This window comes from Anopheles coustani, chromosome 2, assembly GCF_943734705.1.
Source record: "Anopheles coustani chromosome 2, idAnoCousDA_361_x.2, whole genome shotgun sequence".
Lineage (NCBI taxonomy): Eukaryota > Metazoa > Arthropoda > Insecta > Diptera > Culicidae > Anopheles > Anopheles coustani.
The window spans coordinates 59042309-59064571 of record NC_071289.1 but is presented as its reverse complement, the minus strand read 5'-3'; the positions used below and the strand labels follow the sequence as shown (position 1 = coordinate 59064571).

At 40.3% G+C, this 22263-nt stretch overlaps 1 protein-coding gene across 1 annotated transcript in view; it reads right to left on the bottom strand.

The window, feature by feature from the left end:
* LOC131264731 (uncharacterized) overlaps positions 1-22263 on the bottom strand; it is an 85938-nt gene that overhangs the window by 29437 nt on the left and 34238 nt on the right. The window contains exon 3 of the mRNA XM_058267001.1: positions 130-505. Within this exon, the coding sequence (XP_058122984.1) occupies positions 130-505 (376 nt within the window). The remainder of the gene's footprint in view (positions 1-129; positions 506-22263) is intronic.

The following is a 22263-nucleotide window of genomic DNA, read 5'->3' as shown; positions in this document are numbered from 1 at the left end:
GTTTACCTCTATTACTTCTGTACTCCAAAGCACTTCAAGAGCGGTTACGAAGTCAAACACCATGTAAATCGAGTTACCTGCCTCATGGATGGTTCGAACGGAATACCTAACATTGAAACGACAACTTACCGATTGAGATGCTCCAGCAGCTCGTTCTCCTCGCGCAGCCGCTCCTCGGTCAGGTTGCTGACGAGCAGGACCTCTTCCGTTATCTGGGGTTCCTGTAAGTCGCCATCCAGCACTTCCTGCCCACGCCAGCGCTTGTCGTCGTGGGGCGCGTAATTATTTGTAAGAACATTATCGCTAAAAACATCTTCCCGCTTCTGACGCTCGGCGACGCGATGTTGCTGCAGTTTGTCGTGGATTTTATTGTCTACTAATTGTTGTGCCCCTTCAGTACCGCCCTCCGTCACTCGCGAGACTGTGGCTTCCTCGAGCACCTCCACCGTCGGTGGTGACGCCGATGATGCTGCTGGTAATTGATGATTATTAGCGGTGGCCAAGCCTGTGGACGAGTCCCGAGAAGGAGGAGAAAAGTAGGAAAAATGTGAATTGCCTGACTGGAGGAAGCAATACCGCTAAGAAGGCCCTGCTCCAAAGGACGTGAAATAAAATGCCAAACCCTCGGGAGGGCGACAAAACCGGTAAAATGTGTCGAATCGACCGTGTCTAGTGAGGCGGAAAAGAAGGTAACATGCTCAGCAAAGCAAGAAACAGCGACCAAGGCGTATTTTATTCGTTCCGCTGATACGAAGGAAACCCACCGCCGACTCATTGCTGAGGGCACACACACGCATGCCACCTAATTACGACGATAAAATCGTTGAATGAAATGCGACAGTCTTGTCTTAATGCCCAAACGGGGCCCTTGTCAGAAGGCGCTCCCATTTTCCTTACCCTTCGGCACGACCGTCTCAAGCCCTAGCGTACGGCTGGACACGTGTGCAAAATAACGGCTTGGGAAATATGCGCCGGTCACGCAATTTCGTCACATTGGCATAACGCACGCATTCGGTTGGCTTATTTCTTGGACGCAAAATGTACCCATGTTACATTCCTTTTGCTAATTTTCCGCATTCGTTGAGGGCTGCGCATTCGTGTGTAGCTGCCGTGTAGTATGTTAATGACCGTACCAGCGACGCAATTAGTTGAATGAAGGCGTACAAGCAAAAAGAGTATATCGAACGCTGCCGCTTCCGAACTTCCTGCATGTGGGTTTTATTTTGAACTGGTTCTAATATCAGCATAAAAGTTGGTCCCAAATAACCTTTTAAGAAATTTGATATGAAAAAATGCTTTTGTTGCCCAATCCTATCCAATCAAAATATCAACTTTGATCAATTAATTTGTGACTTTCATCCATACAATTTGGTAAATGTCAGTAATGTTTCAAGGACATAGTGGAATCGTATGGAAATAAATTTCATACCAATAAATAATTGCTTTCATTTCCATGTTGCGGATGAAAAAATACATAGTAGGAAAGAAATGGAAAGGTTTAAGCGCTCGATTGTTCCAGTTTTTTTTTAGTGAAAGACCAGGCGTCTCCATTTCATAGAATATACAGTTACTCTCTCTTTGACTCCCACGTTGTCAACCAATATCGCATGTTAAGTATTTGATTTTCCTTATTTGCTCAAAAATTAATTACTTTTACGTGAGACTGTGTGTTTTTCTACATGTTTCAAGCAACAATGCATTCAATACCACCATCGAGATTTACCAATACGATCTAACGTTTCTCAACGATCGCCATAATCTACATTGTCTCTACCATCTTTGTCATCAGTTGCTCATTCATATTGATGAATACATGTGAATGAAAATCTGTTCTTTGTAATTCTGAAGGGATTAAAATGTGCCAATGATTTATTGAACATCACAATCACATGAAACTCATGTCAATTTGAACTTTTCATTCCCAAAATAAGATTATCTAGTTTGTATGAAAGAAGCGCATATTTCTTTGTCAGTACAAACACGTTCATGCCCTTTTTTCTATAAATTAATATGCTCTCTTTCCGATAGAATCTTCAGAAATCTCTACAGTCAATTTTGATTGATTTATTTTTATAAAAGCAGTATTTTTCCCCATCGCATTTAGTAATTCGAGCCATTTTGTCTCTTTCTTTAACATTAAAGTAGCTATCACTAAATATTGTACTCTGCCATAAAAATGTATAAAATTCTGAAATATATAACTAAATTAACGTTTGGGATCAAATCGCCATCGCAATTCAGGAAATATCAAAGCAGATAGTGCACCTTCATTTTTGGGAGTAACTGCATCTATTTTTTCTTTTAAAACCAGTAGCGTCTAGCACTCGATCGCGATCGGACGTGTTTCGAGAAGCAGAGTACTCATTCGAAGAGAAGAAATAAAAAGTGTAAAAAGTTATCGTGCGCTCTCTCTAACATACGCCCTGCAATGGGCCGAACCAGAGGTTCAGGAGGGAAGAGGGGAGCCTCGCTCTCGTTAAAAGCATTCCAAAAACTGGTGGATGGCAGAGACAATCTAGCAAAATCTGGCAGACGGGACGAGAACCCGTTCAAATTATTAGCAAAGGTCGATGGCCTTGAGATGGAGATACAAGATGCACCGAAACCTTCTATCGAGCAAAAACCGCCGCCACCAATAGTTGTGGCGAGTAATAGCATATGTGACTTGCATAAGAAAATAATTAAAGCCGGTGTGGTGAACTACACAACTTCTTTTTCAAGAAATGGAATTATAGTGCGTACGAAAAATACAAATAACTTTAAAAAGGTAGTGAATCAACTAAAAAGTGACAATGTCATCTTCCACACGTATCAGTTGGAGGAAGACAAAACTGTGAAGATTGTATTATCCGGTCTAGTAGACATGACCAAGGAAGATGTAGCGAAAATTCTAAGTGCGGAAAACGTGAATCCGGTTGAGATAAAAAAACTTTCTATCTCAAACAAAAAATATAGTGAGCAAGCTACGTACTTGCTGCATTTCCCAAAGGGAAGCGTAGACATTAAAGTGCTGCGCATGATCAAAGCGCTTGATCACCAAGTGGTTTCCTGGCGATATTATTCAAATAAATCGCAAAAAATGCAATGCAAAAACTGCCAAGGACTTGGCCACGGAGCAGCAAACTGTCATCGTCCGGCAAGATGTATAAAATGTGCGGACAATCACCTTTCGTCCAATTGCCCGGTAGCGAAACAATCGGCTGACGGCATAATTCCAACACACAAGCTAAAGTGTGCTAACTGTGGCGGCAACCATACCGCAAACTTTTCTGGCTGCGAGTACCTCAGTAATCGTGCTCAAGCAAAAAAAGAAAAAAAGAAGAAACCTAACAAGCAGATCTCACTCTCGAACGAGAACTTCCCGTTCACGCTACTCCATGCTGCCCCCCCGCTCAATAACAAAAGAGACACAAATCCATTCCGCAATCGAGAGCAACAGCCTCCCACTTTTGCAAATGTTTGTTCGAGCGAGCCAAACAAACTGTTCTCAGCGGACGAACTGGTACCAATTATTAGGGAGACTTTTTCATGTCTTAAAAACTGTTCAACCAAAGAAGACCAATTAATGGTTATCTTTAAAATTGTTCAAAAATATTGCTATCCGTGATGGCTACGGCCGAAGGAATTATTATTTCATACTGGAATGCAAACAGCATTGTCAACAAAAAATATGAATTATCTAACTATTTAAACAAACATAACATTGATGTCATGGCAGTATGTGAAACTTTTTTAAAGCCAGGTGTGAGATTTTCAATCCCCGAATACACGATTCATAGATTAGATCGATCTACTGGACCAAAAGGTGGTCTAATGATCATAATAAAAAACAATATTCAATTTAAAATTCTTCCCGCCTTCAAATTGAAAACAATTGAAGCAATAGGAATTGAAATAATTGCTAGTAATAAACCAGTTGCCATTATTACCGCCTACCATCCCGGGTCAAATACGGACGTTCGGAATTTCATAAGCGATATACGTAACCTCACTAAGCTGCGCACTAGTTTTCTCATGTGTGGCGACTTCAATGCACGCCACAGAATGTGGAACTGTATATCATCAAACCAAGCTGGTAAATCCCTCTTTGAAGAAATGCAAAAAGGACAATTTTCCATATATTATCCGGATTCCCCTACATATTTTCCTGTAGACGCAAACCGCAACGCGTCAACGATTGATATTATCCTCTCCAATAATCAATTGGATATCGGAAGCCCAGAAACACTGACAGAGCTCACCTCTGACCACTTACCAGTTATCTTAAACATTAAAAACTCTCCGGTTAATCAAAAACCAATCAACCAGATATGGGACTACAACAACACAAACTGGAACATTTTTAAAACAAGTCTAAATAATGCTATAAACACATCGGATTTGGACCTCAGCCAAATAAATCATCCATCTCAAATTAACGAAATGGTATCCAAATTAACATCAGCAATTATAGAAGCTCAGGACAGAGCTGTTCCCCGAATAACTCCAGGGAAATATAACATCATAATTACAGAGGAAATAACATCGTTGATAAAAGTGCGGAACGTCTATAGGAAGAAATGGCAAAGGAACAGGCGCAACCCAGAAATCAAGTACGTCTATGATTGGCTTAAAGAAGTTATTGATGAAAAGCTAAACATCCTACGTAATACGGCTTGGTCTAAAAATCTAACAAGCATGAACGATTCTCAAAATAATGGCACCAATAAAATGTGGAAATTTGTTAAAATACTAAAGAATCAACCTACAACAATACAAGCCTTGAAAGAGAATGGGAAAGTACTACTCTCCCCACAAGAAAAATGCGAAGCTATTAAAACCCATTTTCAAAATGCTCATAAAATTACATATCATGCGCCAAGCCAAATGGATTACAATGTAAATGCAACACTTAGCAGTTATTTTCAAGCAAACTCAAATCCAAATATTCTACCATCCGAGCTTATTAAACCTTCAGATATACACAAAGTAATTAAAAAGATAAAGATGAAAAAATCAACCGGGTTCGATAACGTGAGTAATAAAATAATCAAAAGCCTAACCAACAAAGCCATAGTCTACTTAAACTTAATTTTCAATAGTGCGCTTAAAATAGGATATTTCCCAGAGAAATGGAAATTTGCTAAAGTTGTTCCGATTCCCAAACACGGGAAAGATCTTAGTCAGGCCTCAAACTACAGGCCTATAAGCCTATTAAGCTCTCTGGGAAAAATCTTCGAAAAAATTATAACCTTCAAACTTAGGCAACATGCGGAGAGACACAATATTATACCAGAAGTCCAATTTGGATTCCAGCCCGGCATGTCCACTACCCACCAGTTAAACAGACTAAAAAATTTCATTAAAACAAACTCAATAACAAAAAAATCTACAGGACTCGTTACGCTAGATTCCGAAAAGGCGTTTGACACGGTCTGGCATGATGGTCTAGTTTACAAACTTATTAAGTGGAAATTCCCAAACTTCCTAATTCACATTGTGCAAAGCTTCATCAAAGATAGACAGAATGTTGTATTTATAAATGGTTGTAAATCTCACACCTACGTTCCTTGCGCAGGTGTCCCGCAAGGGAGCGTTATATCTCCATTATTATTTAATTTATATACGTCAGATATACCTAAAATGCAAGGTTGCAAACAATACATTTACGCTGATGACGTTGCGATCGCAGCGTCTGGAAAGAGAGCAAATACTATCATCAAAAGACTCAATACTGCCTTGAAATCCTTTGCAAATTATTGTGACAAATGGAAGCTCAAAGTAAATGGTAGCAAATCGGTAGCAATATTTTTCACAAGGTTCACAAGTCAACATAAAATTCCAAATAACGAACTTAAATTCGGGGATTCTAACATTCCTTGGAAAAATGAAGTTAAATATCTCGGACTAACGTTTGACAAAAGATTAACATTCAAAAACCACATCGAAAATACTAGTATAAGGTGTGAAAAAGTCTTTAGAAGTTTGTACAGTTTCATTAATAGGAAATCAAAATTAAATCTAAAAAATAAAACACTGCTGTACACTGCATGTGTTCGGCCTATTATAGCATATGCAGCGCCAATATTAAACTCAATATCAAGAACTCACAAAATGAAACTACAAAGAATTCAAAATAAATTTCTAAAGACTATACTGAACGTCCCACCCTGGTACAGAACTGCTACACTACATAGAGTATGTAATTTAGATACTATTGAAGAATTCATGTCAAAGTTAAGCAATAGCTATTCCTCTAGATGTTTATATAACACAAACGATCTTATTAATGAATTTGCTCCGATATGATCGATTGCCTACAGCTCGGAAACACTCTTCCTTTTGTGTAGCCTCTTGTAGAGTAAGGTTAGGTTAGGTTAGATGTATAATAGATTAGATTATAAGGTAACAAAATGATTTTTTTTTTTTTTGTCTGTTTTGGGTTTTATCTAAATTTCCCACGACACTCCAGTATTCAATCTTACTTCAAGTAAATATTTACCAATAGCCAGTCTACCAATTCGATTAGCAGCAATGAGGAAAGGTGTAACCGAACCCATTAAACAAGCAAATATTATTGTAAACTTCCTTTGTAAAACTATAGAATTTATGATAAAATAAAACTACTACTACTACTACTACTTTCTTTTAAAACAAATCTTGCTAATTTTATGTTTTCAAAATATAGAGGCAAGAATACCTGTTGCAACTCTTGAAACCTCTTGGGCAGATATCGGATTCAAACTTCAATAAGTCAGCGATTTCTTCCAACTCGCAGAAATGCGGGTGGTTAAAAAAACTTTCGCTTTGTTGATCCGTTTTGAGCCAAGAGTGAAGCCCTCTTCCCTCTTGGCTCCTATTTACTTGGCTCCTATCCTATGTATGTTCTTCCTCCTCCGGTTCTCACTCGGTCATTCCTCCTCATCTTTTTTATGTTTCAACAAGTGGCTTACAAGTAACAAACAACATAATTTGGATGCGGCCAAATTCGAGTGTGACGGTTTGCAACAATACCATTATTGTAAAAAATAAACAGTGATTGCATTCTCATAGTTTATTTTCAATGGGCAATGCAATGTTTTTTGTGCAGAAACATGCAGTTGCCCAAAGAAACGTTTTTCACGATTATTTGTTTATACACACAATAATCTTTCTTTGAAAAATCTTGAACTGACAACGGATGAAAACCTTTACACAAGCAAAAATACTATACCACCAGGATTCTAAAAAAAGAAAATATGATAAAATCCCTTCCTCATTGATGGAGTACAGACCGGCATGCAGTCTACACTCACAGTCGGGTGCAGATTTATGGATAATTCTAAATTATGACGAGATTACGAGCCATATAAATCTACCCACGTTCGATGTAAGCGAATCGAACGGTTTTCCGAGAATGTACTCGTAGAAAATAAGCTTTGATTTTGCAGCTCCGATCGTCGACGAGGCGTAAATCGACAGATGCTGAACCAGGCGATTTCATTCACTTTTCCCGTCATTGTGGTTAAAACAGTCCCGGTTTAATATGTTACCCGCCCTGACGCGACGTGATAAGGGAAATTCAATCTGCCCCACCGATGCACGGAGGCATAAACTGGGTCGGTGCGTAAAACACTGTTAACTGTTTGGTATAAATGCAGGCTCCTCCTGTGCGATTGGAGGTTTTTTTTGCGGGAGAAAAGTATAAAACATTCCACGGCAAATGCTCACGGTTGGGTCGTTTAATTTCCCACCGGATGGTGCTTTGCAGAACGGACGTTTACGGGTTGGGTTTTGCTCGTGTGCAGTTAAAGGTTTACTTCAAGAGTTTACTAGCAGTCTCCATTTGCAGTGGGCGGTTCGTGAGACTTTGGATTTTTCGGAGGATTTACAGTCAATCCTGCTGTTCAGCACGCCCTTAGGAACGGTAACTGTGGCAAAAACCAATCCATCGATAGCAAGGATAACCTTTTAAAGCGTACGGTGCGCACTTAAACTCCTTCACGTTAGGAAGGTCGGAGGTCCTCGCACGTATCGTCATAAATATTGGTCTAAAACTCTATTTTGTGAAGCTTTAGTACGTTCCGTTTTCGAGAGCACGATACAACCGTCCTGGCAAGGATGTTCCGGTCCGATGGCAGCGCACTCCACCACAACGGTTCACGACGAAGGTCGGATCGGTGGTGTCCACAACCGGCGATTCCTTTTGCCGCTGCCCCGGGTGAACTTATGATCCCGGAAAGAGGCCTAGGTGGGTTTGTTATGCCAAGAAATGGGCAACAAAATTTCCACCCAACTGGATCATCGGCGAGTCGAGTTATCAGCTTCACAGCAGCAACGTGTTCGCTCGGATCAATGAGTGTGTTGGGAGTGCATACATCTCTTCTTTTGCCCCTGTCTGATGCCCCAACGGTGTGGCCACCTGGCGGGTCAACCTGGTAGAAAATCCACCCAGCTCACATCAGAGCAGGCGAGGGTACGATGTTTGTAGCGCATAATCCTGTTAGACAGTTCTCTCAAGCTTAACAAATATAATATGCATCCTTTACTTTACTTTTTCTTCGCCAGGTACAACAGCTAAAGATTTCACCCACACATGCTCTTGCAAAGAGGATTGTGATAAAAATAACAATATCGAAAACATTATCGTGTTATCGATACTCTACATACCTGATAGTCGTTTTGATACTTGAATACTTTAAAAATGAAAAACACTTAGCACACAAAAGTGTCATACTTTTCCAATAGAGTTTCAAGCTTCAAATACAATTAATGGCGAATTTCCACAAGATTGGTCAAAATCGGAAAACTTTTGAAAAATTCTATATAAATCAATAGATTTTCTTGTAAAAAGTTGTCTTTTATATTTCATTATTTGTGTTCAGCAAGAGATTGCATAAGTTTGCTACTTTATTACCATCTCGCATTGATTTCCACTTTCTGGTTTGTATCCAGTCCTGCTTCTCTTGAACTGGAAATGGAAACCATTGACCGTCGGGTCTCACTCCGTCGGTATAATGTGAAGCCCGTTAAATAGTGAAATTATAAGGACTTTCATTTTCGGAGTAATTTTCTCGTACTAAATACAGAACCGTTCGGTGGCCAACGTTGGTTTGCTTTCGTTGGCTGCTTACGGCAGATGGATAAACTCAGCCAGTGGCTCACAGAGAGTGAAAACCCGGCGAAACACACAATTTTCCGCTCCTTTGGATCTTTACGCTCGCTACGCTCATGTTCGATGTGAATATTATTCGAAGACAATTGAATTCAAGTGTAACGAAATAATTTGGTCGCACATGTTCTCACGTGACAGCGTGTGGGTTTGATATTTCCATGGAAAAATAAACCCCGTTTTGTGTGTGTGTATGTAGGGTGGTGTGTGGGTGAAAACATATCATTTGCATAACCACCCGACACGATCGAATATGCTCAATCATACTGCTTACCTACAGATCGTTGTTATTTGTCGTCGTTTCCTTACCGAGGCGAATATTTCAATATCTTCTACTCCTTTCAGTGTCGTGTCTCCCATTGGTCATGCCCCTCGCCATCCCGGCCCCCACTACGAGAGCACAATTTGTGCAAGTGGATAAGACTTGCGTATTTGTGTGTGTGTGTTTACGCACCCATATCCGTTTGCATTGGGTGGAAAAGTTTGAATCGCAAAAGGTACCGAAAAATAACAAGCAAGGAACATGGGCACCTTTCTCCATGGTTGGGAGAAAAGTAGACCCCGCTTTCCTTTCCCCGTTCCCCGGCCGCAGTGAATATATTTTCCGGTTCAATGAACGAATTTTCACCCAACGAGAGCGGGTTTGGATCCGATAGGCTTCGGGTCTTGTTACAAACAGACATCCAAATTCAATCCCTATTTCCTTTCCCGTTTGCCACGCACAGGAAATCGAACTCAACGCCGTCGTACAGGGATGCTCGATGAATGGATGGATGCGATCTGAATCGGTGGCCTGAGACGCCATTGGTCGATTTTTTTTCTCGTATCCAATAGTTTTTCCTCCCCGCTGTACGAGAGCGTCTGAATTTGCATGAAAACCTCGTCGTCTCGTACCCGAGCACATTTCCACCGATCGATTCTCGATGGTCCATTCATTTTCCCTTGCAGCTCGGCCGCACTTGGCCGGGGAAGTGGAGCGAAGAGTGGGAAAAGCGTACCATGTTTCATGAAGTACTACAAATTCGTTCACTCCCTTCGGTTCCGGATCAGCGGACGCCACAAAACTTCACCGCAAGAGCTGAGGACGCTGCGGCGCTATTTCCCTCATAGCTGGCGGACGAGGAGAAAAACGGAAACTTTTCCGATAACTCCGCAATGGCTGTTCCGATGCGCATCAAAACAAAAGGAAGTTTTTCATATGATATCGAGCGCAGCATCTCCGGTAGAGAAGGATTTGGTTTAGCTTGGATGGTTTGGGGAACGATGGAGGCGAATGGAGACGGCTTGGAAAATGCACCGAGTGAGTTTCGTTAAAAGGATTCCTTGAAGGCGTCGGTCGTGCTTCACCAAGGGCGGGATATACTCGGACTGAGTATCAAATCAACTTTTATGCATGAAAACCTGAGATGGTTTGATGTTTTGCAAAGAAGGCAAGAAGGTCCTAACATTGCACAGACAAAACATGATAGTACAAAAGGTAATCAATCTTTTCTTTGCTTTTAACTGAAGCTTTCAATACATGTTCAATCTTCATCGAGATGTTTCGCTTATAAAAATATTCTCTGCCGAAATAAGTATGGAAAATGTCCTGTCAGTTCTTTATTCATGGACAAAAAAGATCTGAGTTTTCGTTCAAGCTAAATCATAAGCTCCTAAATGTAAAACTTTCAGCATTTTAGTTTCCTTCGTTTTGCCTTTTGTGGTATGATCAGGGAAACTTTTGTTCGGTGCTTAAACTGGAGCATATTTCGTCGCAGGATTTAAGACGAAAAACCCACCACAACTGTATTCCCTTCACCGCTTGGTAAGGTTACCTCTTGCAAACTATAACTCTTGCCCATTCCGTATCCATTACGCTCCGACACAAAAAAGGGGCTGTGCTCACGATTCTCCCGTTCGCTCCGGCGGACACGAATCACGATTCCCGACTCGCCGGTGTTTGCTTTGTCTTAGGGCAGGCCCCCGGGATGTGTCGGATCAAGCCGTAAAATCAACAAACCTCTCACCACAATCATCTGCACTCGGTTTCGGTTTAGCATTCCCAACGGGGAATGCTTTCCTATTTTCGCCAGGCCAAGATAAAAGAGTACCGGAACAAATATTTTACCATCCGGGCGCACGGTTTTGGGTGCGATACGCGAAAAACAGGGCAGGTACTCGGGAAAAAGGGGCACGGGGAAATAAATTTTAAAAGCGATTTCGAAATAAATCTATTTTCCTGTAAATCTTTTGCCCACTCCGACGGCTGGTCGGGTGTACGGGAATGTGCGCCACCGGAAGCGGGTATGGCGCCCACTCCTTGTTGTCTTTGCAGCCCGCTCCAGGGCTTCCCTTTTTCTTTGGCTCATCGATTCATTGTTTTCGTTTACCAGTATTTCCTGCGTCGCACCGAGATGGTCCTCGGGAATGGGATGATGCTGGCGGCATGTAAGGACCTCCATTCATCGGTCCATCAAGGCAACCGTTTCGGGATCCGGCGGTAGGTTTAGCAACAGAAGAGAGATACAAAAGGGTTCCCTTAATGGTCCACCCCTCGAACCTGGCACGAGACCGGCTGGCGTCACAACTCGTGAGGTGATATTTTATCTCGCCAGCGAATAGCGCTCATTGTGACACCGAAGCCAGAGGCATGAAGACGATGGTGGATGATACGTAAGGTGTTACGGACACAAGGAAGGAAGGAAGGATGGTGAAGGTTTGCGTTACAGATTACACCGAAAGTAGGACCATCGGGGTGTGGGGTCCACATCCTTCCACAAACAATGCACTGCAAATGTTATACTTTGCAGTTTCGCCGTTGCAAATTTCGTTCACGTTTGCAACACAATTTGTCCGAAGCCGGAAGCGCCAGTTAGAAGCCGGAGTGTAGAAGGCGGAAGGCAAACCTTGTTTTCCCCTGTCCATGTTGGATCAAACTGTACCGGTGGCGTTAATGGTGAATGTTTAGCAGGAGAATGTGTTCGCTCGATTCACATCGCGCGCGCATCACACTTTTGTCCCCGGACCGAGTCCGTGGCATTGCCAGCAGGAACGCTTCGACTATGACAGGTGCTTTTTAACACCACGAGCAGAAAGGGGAAAGTTTCCTGTTCAGAGAGAATTCGTTAGCTGACGGGAGCACAAGAGGAAACTATTTTCAGTCAAACAAATTTATGCACATCAAGTTATGTTTTGTTTCGGTTTGCAAGAAAACTGAGGATGAAATGCTGCAAGTGCGATAGTTCCTTAACAAATGCAACTGCAATCTGCTCTGCTTGGATTTCATTAAGTCTGTACAATTTATCGAAACGAAACTTTGACGTACTAACATAACTATCGCATATACAGTTAACCTATGAGCTTTAGAGTGGTGTCAGTACTTTGTCTTACGGAATGTTATCGGACAAACCGCTACTGTTTCTGTTAATTTAAAGATTCAAAGAAATTTCAAATAGTTTAGTTGTTGTTTTAGATAGAAGACTCAATTTTGAGTTTGTAAAATCCAGTTAGGTCGACAGATTAATTCGCAATCAACGATCTGACAAATTCTTTTCGCATTTATACGATACCGTATGCGTGATAATGTTTGCACCATCGTACTAATATAGCTCCCGTTTTCTCTGGGCATACAAATCCTTGGCTTTCTTTGCATCCACTTTCTCCTTAACTCGTACCTGAAAAGGTTGCGAACGATAAACCACGTTTTACTTAACTTGCACCATGACCAAGTAACAGTGTATTCGAGATTTGTCTCACGCGCAACTATGGTAAAAACATATTATTGATGCCATGGGAAAATCCCAGTGGACTGTGGAAAAGGTCTTGGACAGGGATAAGGTTGGATAATTATGCACATGCACAACTTACATTGATAAACATGTCCTTTTGAAATAAATTAAAAAACTATACACTAAAATTTTTGAGGATATTTAAAAATTTGTTGTTGCTAAATGGTGCAAACATTATCACTCATACGGTATAATACAACAAAACCGGATGCAACAGAGGACTGACACTAACCTGGAGCAGACAATCCGGCTTTGGACAAATTAAGAGTGATCGATTAAGAATTCAAAAGCTCCAACACCGGTATCCACTCACTGTTCGGGAAAGAAATAAGCACAAGTGCTACCGGAATAACAAAACTAAAATTGTAATGCTTTTCTGGTACAAATTTAACATAAAATATACATCAATGGAAAATAGGATAGACGTAAAGAAATCGATTTTGGTTAAATTATGCAAAATCGCTAGCAAACGAAGCATTTCTCTGCATGGTCACCAACCTCGCGTGGGAATGGAAAATATGCTTATTATAAAATCACACCTTTGTCGATCACTTGCATTATAAAAAGCAAAAACTAACGAAAAATTATTGCCCATCACGTTCGACCTCTTCAGCATCAGACTGGAACCGGTGGGGAAAACGCTACCCAGAAACCCGCTTTGCCACGTAGCATTAAAATAAATAACATCGAAATTATTCCTCGCCTCTAGCGTGCGCTCAGAACACAACAACGTGTGTAGGTCGCGTGGAGGCTGCTTTTTTGCCAAACCCCATGGTTTCATCTGTTTCATTCGACCATGAAACCGATGGAAACACGCTCTTTTGGGTCGAATCTGGAAAATATCCATCCATTTGGAACGTGCTAATGACAGGCTCGGAATATTACATCCACCGCGTTTTCCGACGCCTCCAACAGTGTAACGCACAGAGCTTGTTGTATCCACGCGGGTTCTCTCGTTTGTACCTACCAACACCCCTTATTTTAGAACTACACACAAACAGGCCAGGGCCGGACGGTTTTGGCTCAGCAGCGTACCGGATTCGCTTTTTTATATCTATTTAATTCCACCGGTTGAGTTGGATTTTCATATGGAGCTTCACCTGCTGCCAGCTGCGTCAAGCTTCAAATGTCTTTCGCCACCGAGCGGGCTCAAACAAAATTTGGGGTTTGTAAGCTTTCCCAGCCGAAACATACACACTTTCCATGGCTATTTTCCTTCGACGGTGGAGCGGAAAACTGGAAGGTGCGTTGCTCTAGCGACGAGGCAGACACACGGCCACAAAAATACCACTAAGGTGATCACGCTGGCGACAAACGCTAAACGAAGAAATGATTTAACGTCTCTTCTAATTCCATCCGAACCGAGGTTTGAGCTCCCAGGGCCAGGTGCCTTGGAAATGGAAAAATCCGACCGGCACGCGGGGAGAGGAGATGGATGCACGGGGAGGAACACTTTGTGCCAAGTTTTACATGCTCACTTCACTCCACACAAAAAGCCGAGCGTGGTAATATAATTTTTCGCAATTTGCATACACCGTTCCTAGTAACATGTTCACATGGGCACTTTTCCTTTTATTCCCTTCTTTTTTTCCTATTTCATTGTACTATTTTTACAGGTACTCTAGTGTGCACTCGTGTGTGCGTGTGTGAATTCGTTGAAAGGATAGAATGGCTGCTTCAACACCGACTCCATGGCACACCATATGTTGCGAGCATATACACACACACACTTGGGTGGTGGGGGGCGGCTTCATGGAAAAGTAAATGGAAAGGATAATGGATGGGCAACGGTAGACCGCTACTCTCCCAACCTTTGTTGCTTCCCTCAAATACCGCGACGGAAACGATGGAGACAAACACGAACTAATCTGCATATAAATTTCAATTTCGTATTTATACAGGACAGGCATAATTATGCACGAACGATTCGGCTTTCCCAAGTGCCTGGTCTAGCAGCCGAGCAGGAGCGCGTTTCACACAGGCGGTTGGAACTTTCTCACTAGTTGGTTGTGTGTGTGCGTATGTGTGTTTAAATGGCATCATACGGTGAAACGGACCCACTGGCCAGGAGCATCGTGGCGAGGTTTTCGCAGGAGGTTTTCTTAAATCCTGTGCATTTTTCCGAGCGAAAAACTGTAGTACTATTTTTCCCTGCTTCGTTACACGTTGGGTGTTGTTTACTGCATATCATGAGGGGCTTTGCTTTATCATAAATACGAAACATGCACACTCGGACACCAACGAAACAAAATATGCACCCAGCTGCAGTGTACGCTGAGGAAGAATAATTCTCGCTTCGGTCGGGCCTTTGACAAGAAGTAAGGCATGAAAATCCATGAATATTATTACCAGATTTATACATGAGCTCTCTTAGTCGGAAGCTTTGGAATAAATTGTTTCATTCAGACGAATTATCCTGGCACTCGTATCCATCACCATAAAAAAAATTAAATAAAGATGGATTAAGCTGAAACTAGTCTCTATCGTGGCGAATCTTACATTTACGAATAAAACTAGTCTTACTGGGCTATACTTGCATGGGAACTATTCGTGGAAACATCTATCAATCGAGTACGAATCTTAGCTAATCAAAAGACGTATTAAATATCGGACACTATTTAAACCTAACTGCGGAGAATGCATTGAAGAGGCTTCGCACGATTTACTATTTTAGTAACAAATTCTTCAAACACACATGGCTGGACTCAAACTCCTAATGGGATTTTATATTTATAATTCATTTGGATGTCTTTCAAGAGGTTAGGGTAAATGTTCCCATAGTGTAACTATTACCAATAGTGGTTGTGGTGGACTAAAATCTTAGCTCTACGACGAAATAAATACAATAGCAATATTTGTTCTAGTATGTTCTTTTATCATCTGCGGAGTATTCAAACGATAAATCTTCCTACTCCGTAATAATTTAAAGCTCCAAAATTAATATTTTCCAAACAGGGTTTACTAATATGCTGCATTCCTTAAGAATTTATAACGAATTCCATGATTTCCATAAGACTATAAATCGATGTATAATGCATTGGCGCATGGTCAAGAAAATGCATTGTTCTATGAGGAATTCGTTTTAAAATAGGCTTCAAAAATAAATTACAGTCAAAATATATTCAGTCTTTTACAAGTTTTCTGTATTGTCACCACTATAGGTACACGATATCACAACTATAACCTATAACCATGATAGGAACTTCCGACTGGGAAGAAATAAATGCTATTTTTGAGTATTTTTTAAGGCGTACGGTTTAAATAGATGCTTTTCAGAAGAATTATGGTGTTTTGATCATAATTGGCATAAATTTGTAAAATACTGTGTTGTTTCCACTAACAAAATGCATAATTTTGTTAGTTATATGATCAAATGCTCCGCTATTGGTACCAATACCGTAGCCAAAACACTTTTATCTACCGTAAACTAGCTTTGGGCGCCAAATTAAAGCTTCTCGCCTTGATTAATTAAATAGTGAAATATGTGAGAAAATGTTTTATAACATGTAATACGTTAATAATTTAAGCATTTAATGCATTCATTTTCGATAAATATTTATTCGTCAATGAAATTAAGATCCATGCAAATTTTATTTGATTTAATTTCTAGCCTTTGCGATACTGTTTTTTTTTTTGTATGATCGACCTCGAAGGCGACCTCACTGACCCTTTGTCCCCATCTCACATGTGCACCAATAAGGTAGAGCTAGGATGGGAGGGTTTCGGAAGGACAAAAAATTTGCGATACTGTTTTACATAAATCTAATGACACACGACGAATCAGAGCTTCTAATTCGTAACGAAATCGCTCTTTGTAAATCGTCATATTATTACAAATTATTCAAAAATAAACCAGCACTGAACCAGATAACATGCCCGATGCCCATCTGTAGCAAATTGATAATAACTGGTGATACTTAAGCCTCATGCGGCCGTTCATAGTGCCCTTGGAAAACCAAACGAAAGAGCCTGATGAGCTAATACATTTTCAGGGAGACTCTACAAGTACGAGAATAAGCCCATCAAAGAGTTGCAGGTTCTTCGAACAAGTTGCATGCTTGAAGCAAATCCCATTGCTTCCGGAATGCAGTTTCTGCTACCTCAGCATGCCTTCGTAAAGATTACACTTTGATACTATTTATAATGAACGTTGTAGCACTTGTGTAATCAAGCAGAAACACCCAACCACTCTGTCTCTGGTGGTCATTGGCAATGTTTTGCTTCTAAAAGGATTCGTAACAAACTCTTAACAGTCATTTGCATGTTTCTGCGACGAAGTATTGCTGGGGAAGTTTTATGGTGTTCGATGTGAGGAGTTTTCCTGCAGAACAAAATGGTACTTATCGCTTCGAGTCCGCTTCAAACCGCTAGCATCGAGGTTGTCTTCTAATTATTCCCATCCTAGTGACAACACTTGCAGCAACGAGTGGATGTTTTTGCAACCCACCCAGCAGACGACCACAATCTAAAACAAACATAAATTAATTTTACCCCACCTCGAGTTGAAGCAGATTTTCCGCCTACCAAGCGTATTTTCCTCGTACCGCCACCCCAACCGGGAAGGCAAGCAGAGTTTTAACCACTAGTGGATAGTTTTCCAATGATCACCTCCCACCGGTTGTCCATCGTTCTAAGACGGGTAGGAAAATTCATCCGTTCATTAGGGACCAGGCCCTGCTGACGGGTGGTTTTCTAAGGAAACCGTAGAAATTTTGTTTTAAACAACATCACATGTGTCCGAGACCAAAACAACAAACACACACATGCCCACACACACACACAACACACAGACATGTGAGCAAAAGGGATCGGCACCGCTCGCTTACCGGTTGGATAGGAAAATCTCGTCCGTTCTTAAAGTTTCTTCCCCGTGGCTTGAGGCCGGTCCTTCGATACAGGACGAAGTAAAACGGTACCCTTTTCCACTCGAGCCACCGAGGCTCGTCGGTGCACGTTTATTTGTGCTGGGTGAACAAACAGATCCCTTTGCCCGGCGAAAAATAGAACGCACCATCGCCGGATTTTCTGGTTTACTCAAGTGGTTAAACTTTTGCCGCTTCCCGTGGCTAAACCGAAAGGTTTTCCATCGCCATTTCGGATGTGGAAAACGTGAAATATAAAGAGAAGAAAATCAACAGATATGCTCAGCATCGAAACGGGCAGTACAAAAATTCGCATCGAACATGTTGTTCGATGTGAAAAAAATATATTTTTGGCCAGATCTTTCGTATCCGGTGTTTATCCAACCGTATCGGTGTCGATCTCAACTTCCGGCGTCCGAAGACCATTGGTTTCAATTAAAGCTCACCGTTAGCTGGGGGTAGTTGGCGCTGGTGGGAGGTGTGTTTAAATTTCTTTCGTAAAAATTTGACCCTCCGTTAACTTTTTCTTGTCCCAAGTGGATGAGAGGAATCCACTCCAAAGACCGTTGATAACTGTTGGCAAATTTTCACATGCCAAACGTAGATTATCTGTACCATTCAAAGTATTCCTGTAGCTTCATTTGCATTAGTTTTATCTTTGGAAACGACTTTTCCCTTTGCTGCATGTAAGTACATGTTACCTTGTTAGCCCTTTTTTCGGAGATAAGCAACCCGGAACTGCCTTAACGTTTTGTACTATGGTCAGAGGCGGATTCAGCGTTTTTGGGCCCGCAAGTTAGCTATAATTTGAAGCCCTTAAAACATACATACTACACTCACTTTTTTAAATTTAAAAAATTTATAAAATTTCAATCTAGATTAAACCATAAAACGCATTAGAATTGACATTTAGTTACAATTTACCTCAATTTTGTTTAATTGAATTGTTTTTTATTTGGATAATTTCATGCAATATCATCCATCACATTGAAATAGAATCCTTGATATTATTGTCTATGAATACAATTGACAAATCAATATTTTTTTAACTTTATAGTCAAACAACTTTTCAGTCATTTTGAAAAAAGACACGCAAAATTAAAAAGGGCTGTTTTTTGTGACATGCTTGGAAAAGAAAAGGTTCATTGAATTTTAAGCATTCTTTCTATGTTTCAAAATGTACAGGATACTTTACATCGTACTGAAACTATTCTGCAATGTTTTCTCTTTTTTAAAGATTTTTTTAAACTGCTCACTCAAATATACGTTAATGCATTTGACATCAATATTAATACCAACAAAAACACGAGAATGTAACGTTTGGCGACCTTCATCAACACTTCATTCTGATAGTTCAGTTGCATCATTTTCACATATTTATATTCATTTTTTACTTTCACTCGGATCCACAAACTCATCACGCACTTAATAAGACAAGCAACTGTGTGACAAAATAATTCCAGGAAAGAAATTTGAAAAATATGGGAAAAATGTACGGGAGTTCGGGCCCCAAAGAAGGCGCTTAGTATGCTTACTCTGTGATCCGCTTCTGCGGACCTTCCGGAAACCAAAACAAATACATGGTACATGCCCCAATCAGTGACTACATGCCTCAATCAAGTTAAACCAAAACGCAACAGTATAGAGTTACATTTTAAACGGGGCTATTTATGATACTCGATTGGATTATAATAGTTGTTATTGCTAACTCTAATGATGCTCATGCATATGGTAATGGCTTATTTCTGGCATATAAAGGCGACGCATTTGCTATCCCACATCCAAAAACGATCTAACATGACAAACGTAACGGACAAGAGTTATTTTAAAAATGGCTTTCAGATCTGTTTCCTTATTGTGGTGGTTAGGCATCTGAACGTTTTCGTGTCTTTTTTGACCTAATTTGAAACATTTGGTTCTTCAGTTGCAGTTTGTCTCTGTTTTTTACATAACTCCCACGATAAGGCTTTCAAAGAATCTGCATAAACGATTCATCTCGTGGTCATGAGGGTTTTGTGGGCATGAGAATTTATCGGCGTTTGATTTGTGTATAAGCAGAATACGTTCCACGAGGAACAATGCAGATTCTTGCCCGACACCGACAGAGTGGATGTATTCGGCACATAATATGATTGATTCAGTAGACTTGCAGCTGTTTAACGTCTTCTCTAACCTCGATACCATTTTGTTAAACTTCAATCAAATAGCGACACTGTTTGAACAGTTTACTTCAAAAACTATTAGTACTTTAAAGCTGGCGCACAACAAATTACAAACGCTTATACTTAAGGACAACCTTCTGGCTTCTCTTCCGCAATGCTTGAAAACTCTGAAAAACCCTAACAAACTGCACTTGAACGGAAATCACATCACTTCCGTGGCCATAGATAACTTCGCAACAATGTGGAGTTTACAATTCCTGTCGCTCTCCAGAAACGAATTGACATCCGTCATTCTGAACAGTACTCACTATCCGCCTCAGCTGAACTTATTAGAACTCAATAGAAACTTGATGACAAATCATAACCTTTCATTAATTCCAGTAGAAATTTTTTAAATTGCTGTGAGGCGCAATTAGATCACCAACTTCGATGTCAATGGAACGTCATCGAATGTTACATCTCTCACAATGTCCTGCAATCCGATCGACTGTACATGGCACTCTAAGGAGGAAAATAAATCAGCGGTTTGTGAACGACGACCTGAAGTTCTCCGAAGAAACTGCAACTCGAATTCGTATTAGTGAAAATCTAAGAAAGAAAAGTCGAGAGTTATGTTTTTATATGACTAATTGTGCAAATTTGAAATACCGGAACATTGAACCATTGTTTGACCATTTCGATTTACATTAAAATGGATAAAGATTCATTTAATGCACTAGGATACAGACGATCTATTACCGAATTAGTTGAAAAAAAGAGTTAGGAATTGCAATTTGCCTTCTTGGCAAAAGCTGAAAAAATAGAATATTAATGTAAAAACTTATTTTTTAATTTAAATGCCACCACTTAGAAATAGCGCTATATGTAACAAAAAGTATTTAAGATTTTTTGGTCAGATTTGTTGCAGCCATTTGTTTTCTGTTGCTCCTAGCTGCCATTGCTACTGTTGTGTGAATAATGGCTCCTGGTTGCATCATCTGTAAAAAGATTGCATTTTACCAGCTTTTGCCCAGATGACCCCGGCTTTTAGTGTATCTGTCCAACCAGAGTACAGTAAAATGTCAAAAAACGCCTATTCGAAGCTCTGGTGCGCTCTCGAGAAGAATTAGATCCTGAATATCGAAAAAACGTGGTATAGAGCATGGCGAAGCGCCTTCAGCAGGTGCGAACTACCAAAGGAGCACACATTAAATATTATAATGCATTTATAATAACTTATTTTTATGTTTATTACAGAAATACTAAAGTTGACACTTCTTCTCGTCACTGTTTTTTCTTCAACATACATATTTTTAAATATTTTTGAAAATTTAACTGCATTTTTTTCAATAATCCATAAGATTAACGATTTATAAAAAAAAATATTGAAAAAAAAACTTACTTTATCATTACCAACTGTTCGGGGACAGTTCGGTTTGCTTAGTCTATGATCCACCTCTGAGTATGATAGTGTAAAAACACCTTACATTTTTAGCACTCTAAGTTATTCGGTAAGTTGATGCTTGCGTTTAAATCCAAGAATTAAGATTAAGATTATATCATATGGTTTTAAATTAAATATACCTAAGAAGCAATTTTTATGAAACCTAGCATAAACATCTATGAAAAGGAATTATTAAATTCAGAATGTAATTTTTAACGTTCTTCTAGTTCTTCTTTTTTTCCTTTTGTACTTGGATCGTGAGTCCTCTCGTACAGGGGAGGGTCTCATTTCAGTAGAAATTCGAACCCATGCAATTCTTAACATTATACGTCAGCATAAAAAACCAACCACACTCTCAGGATCCGCGCATTGAATTAAATACTTTTTGTTTCCTCAGTTTGTGGAACAACACAGTATGTGTTTACAGTCATCTGTAAAACTGAACGGAAATGTGATAACTTTTTTATTCATTTGTCTTTGTAAGTATTAATTTAAATTTTCCCATTCCTACCCTGACCGTAACGTGATGCGTATGGTTGGATGGTTTAACTTTTTCCTCCGATTGTGTTCGCTCCCGATCGGGATGCTTTCGAACATTGTCACTCGACAAAAGTTTACCGCAAGCCTTAATAAGCTATTTTGTCGAAATCGGCTTTATCAGTGCCGGCATACGAAAGGCAGAGCAGTTTTTTTTTGTTTCGTAAACATGGAAGGATGAAATAAAAAGGGTGGTTTGTTGGTTGTTGGAAAATTCCGTACCATGTTTCCCGACTGACCCCTGCCCTTGTCGCCCCGATACCAATCAACAACGCCAGCGTACGACACAGCAAAAATTAATAAAAAATAATTAATAATCATCGCCTGGTACGCACCAAAGCCAGTGGCCAGTTTTCCGACCTTTTGCGGGACACTCACACTT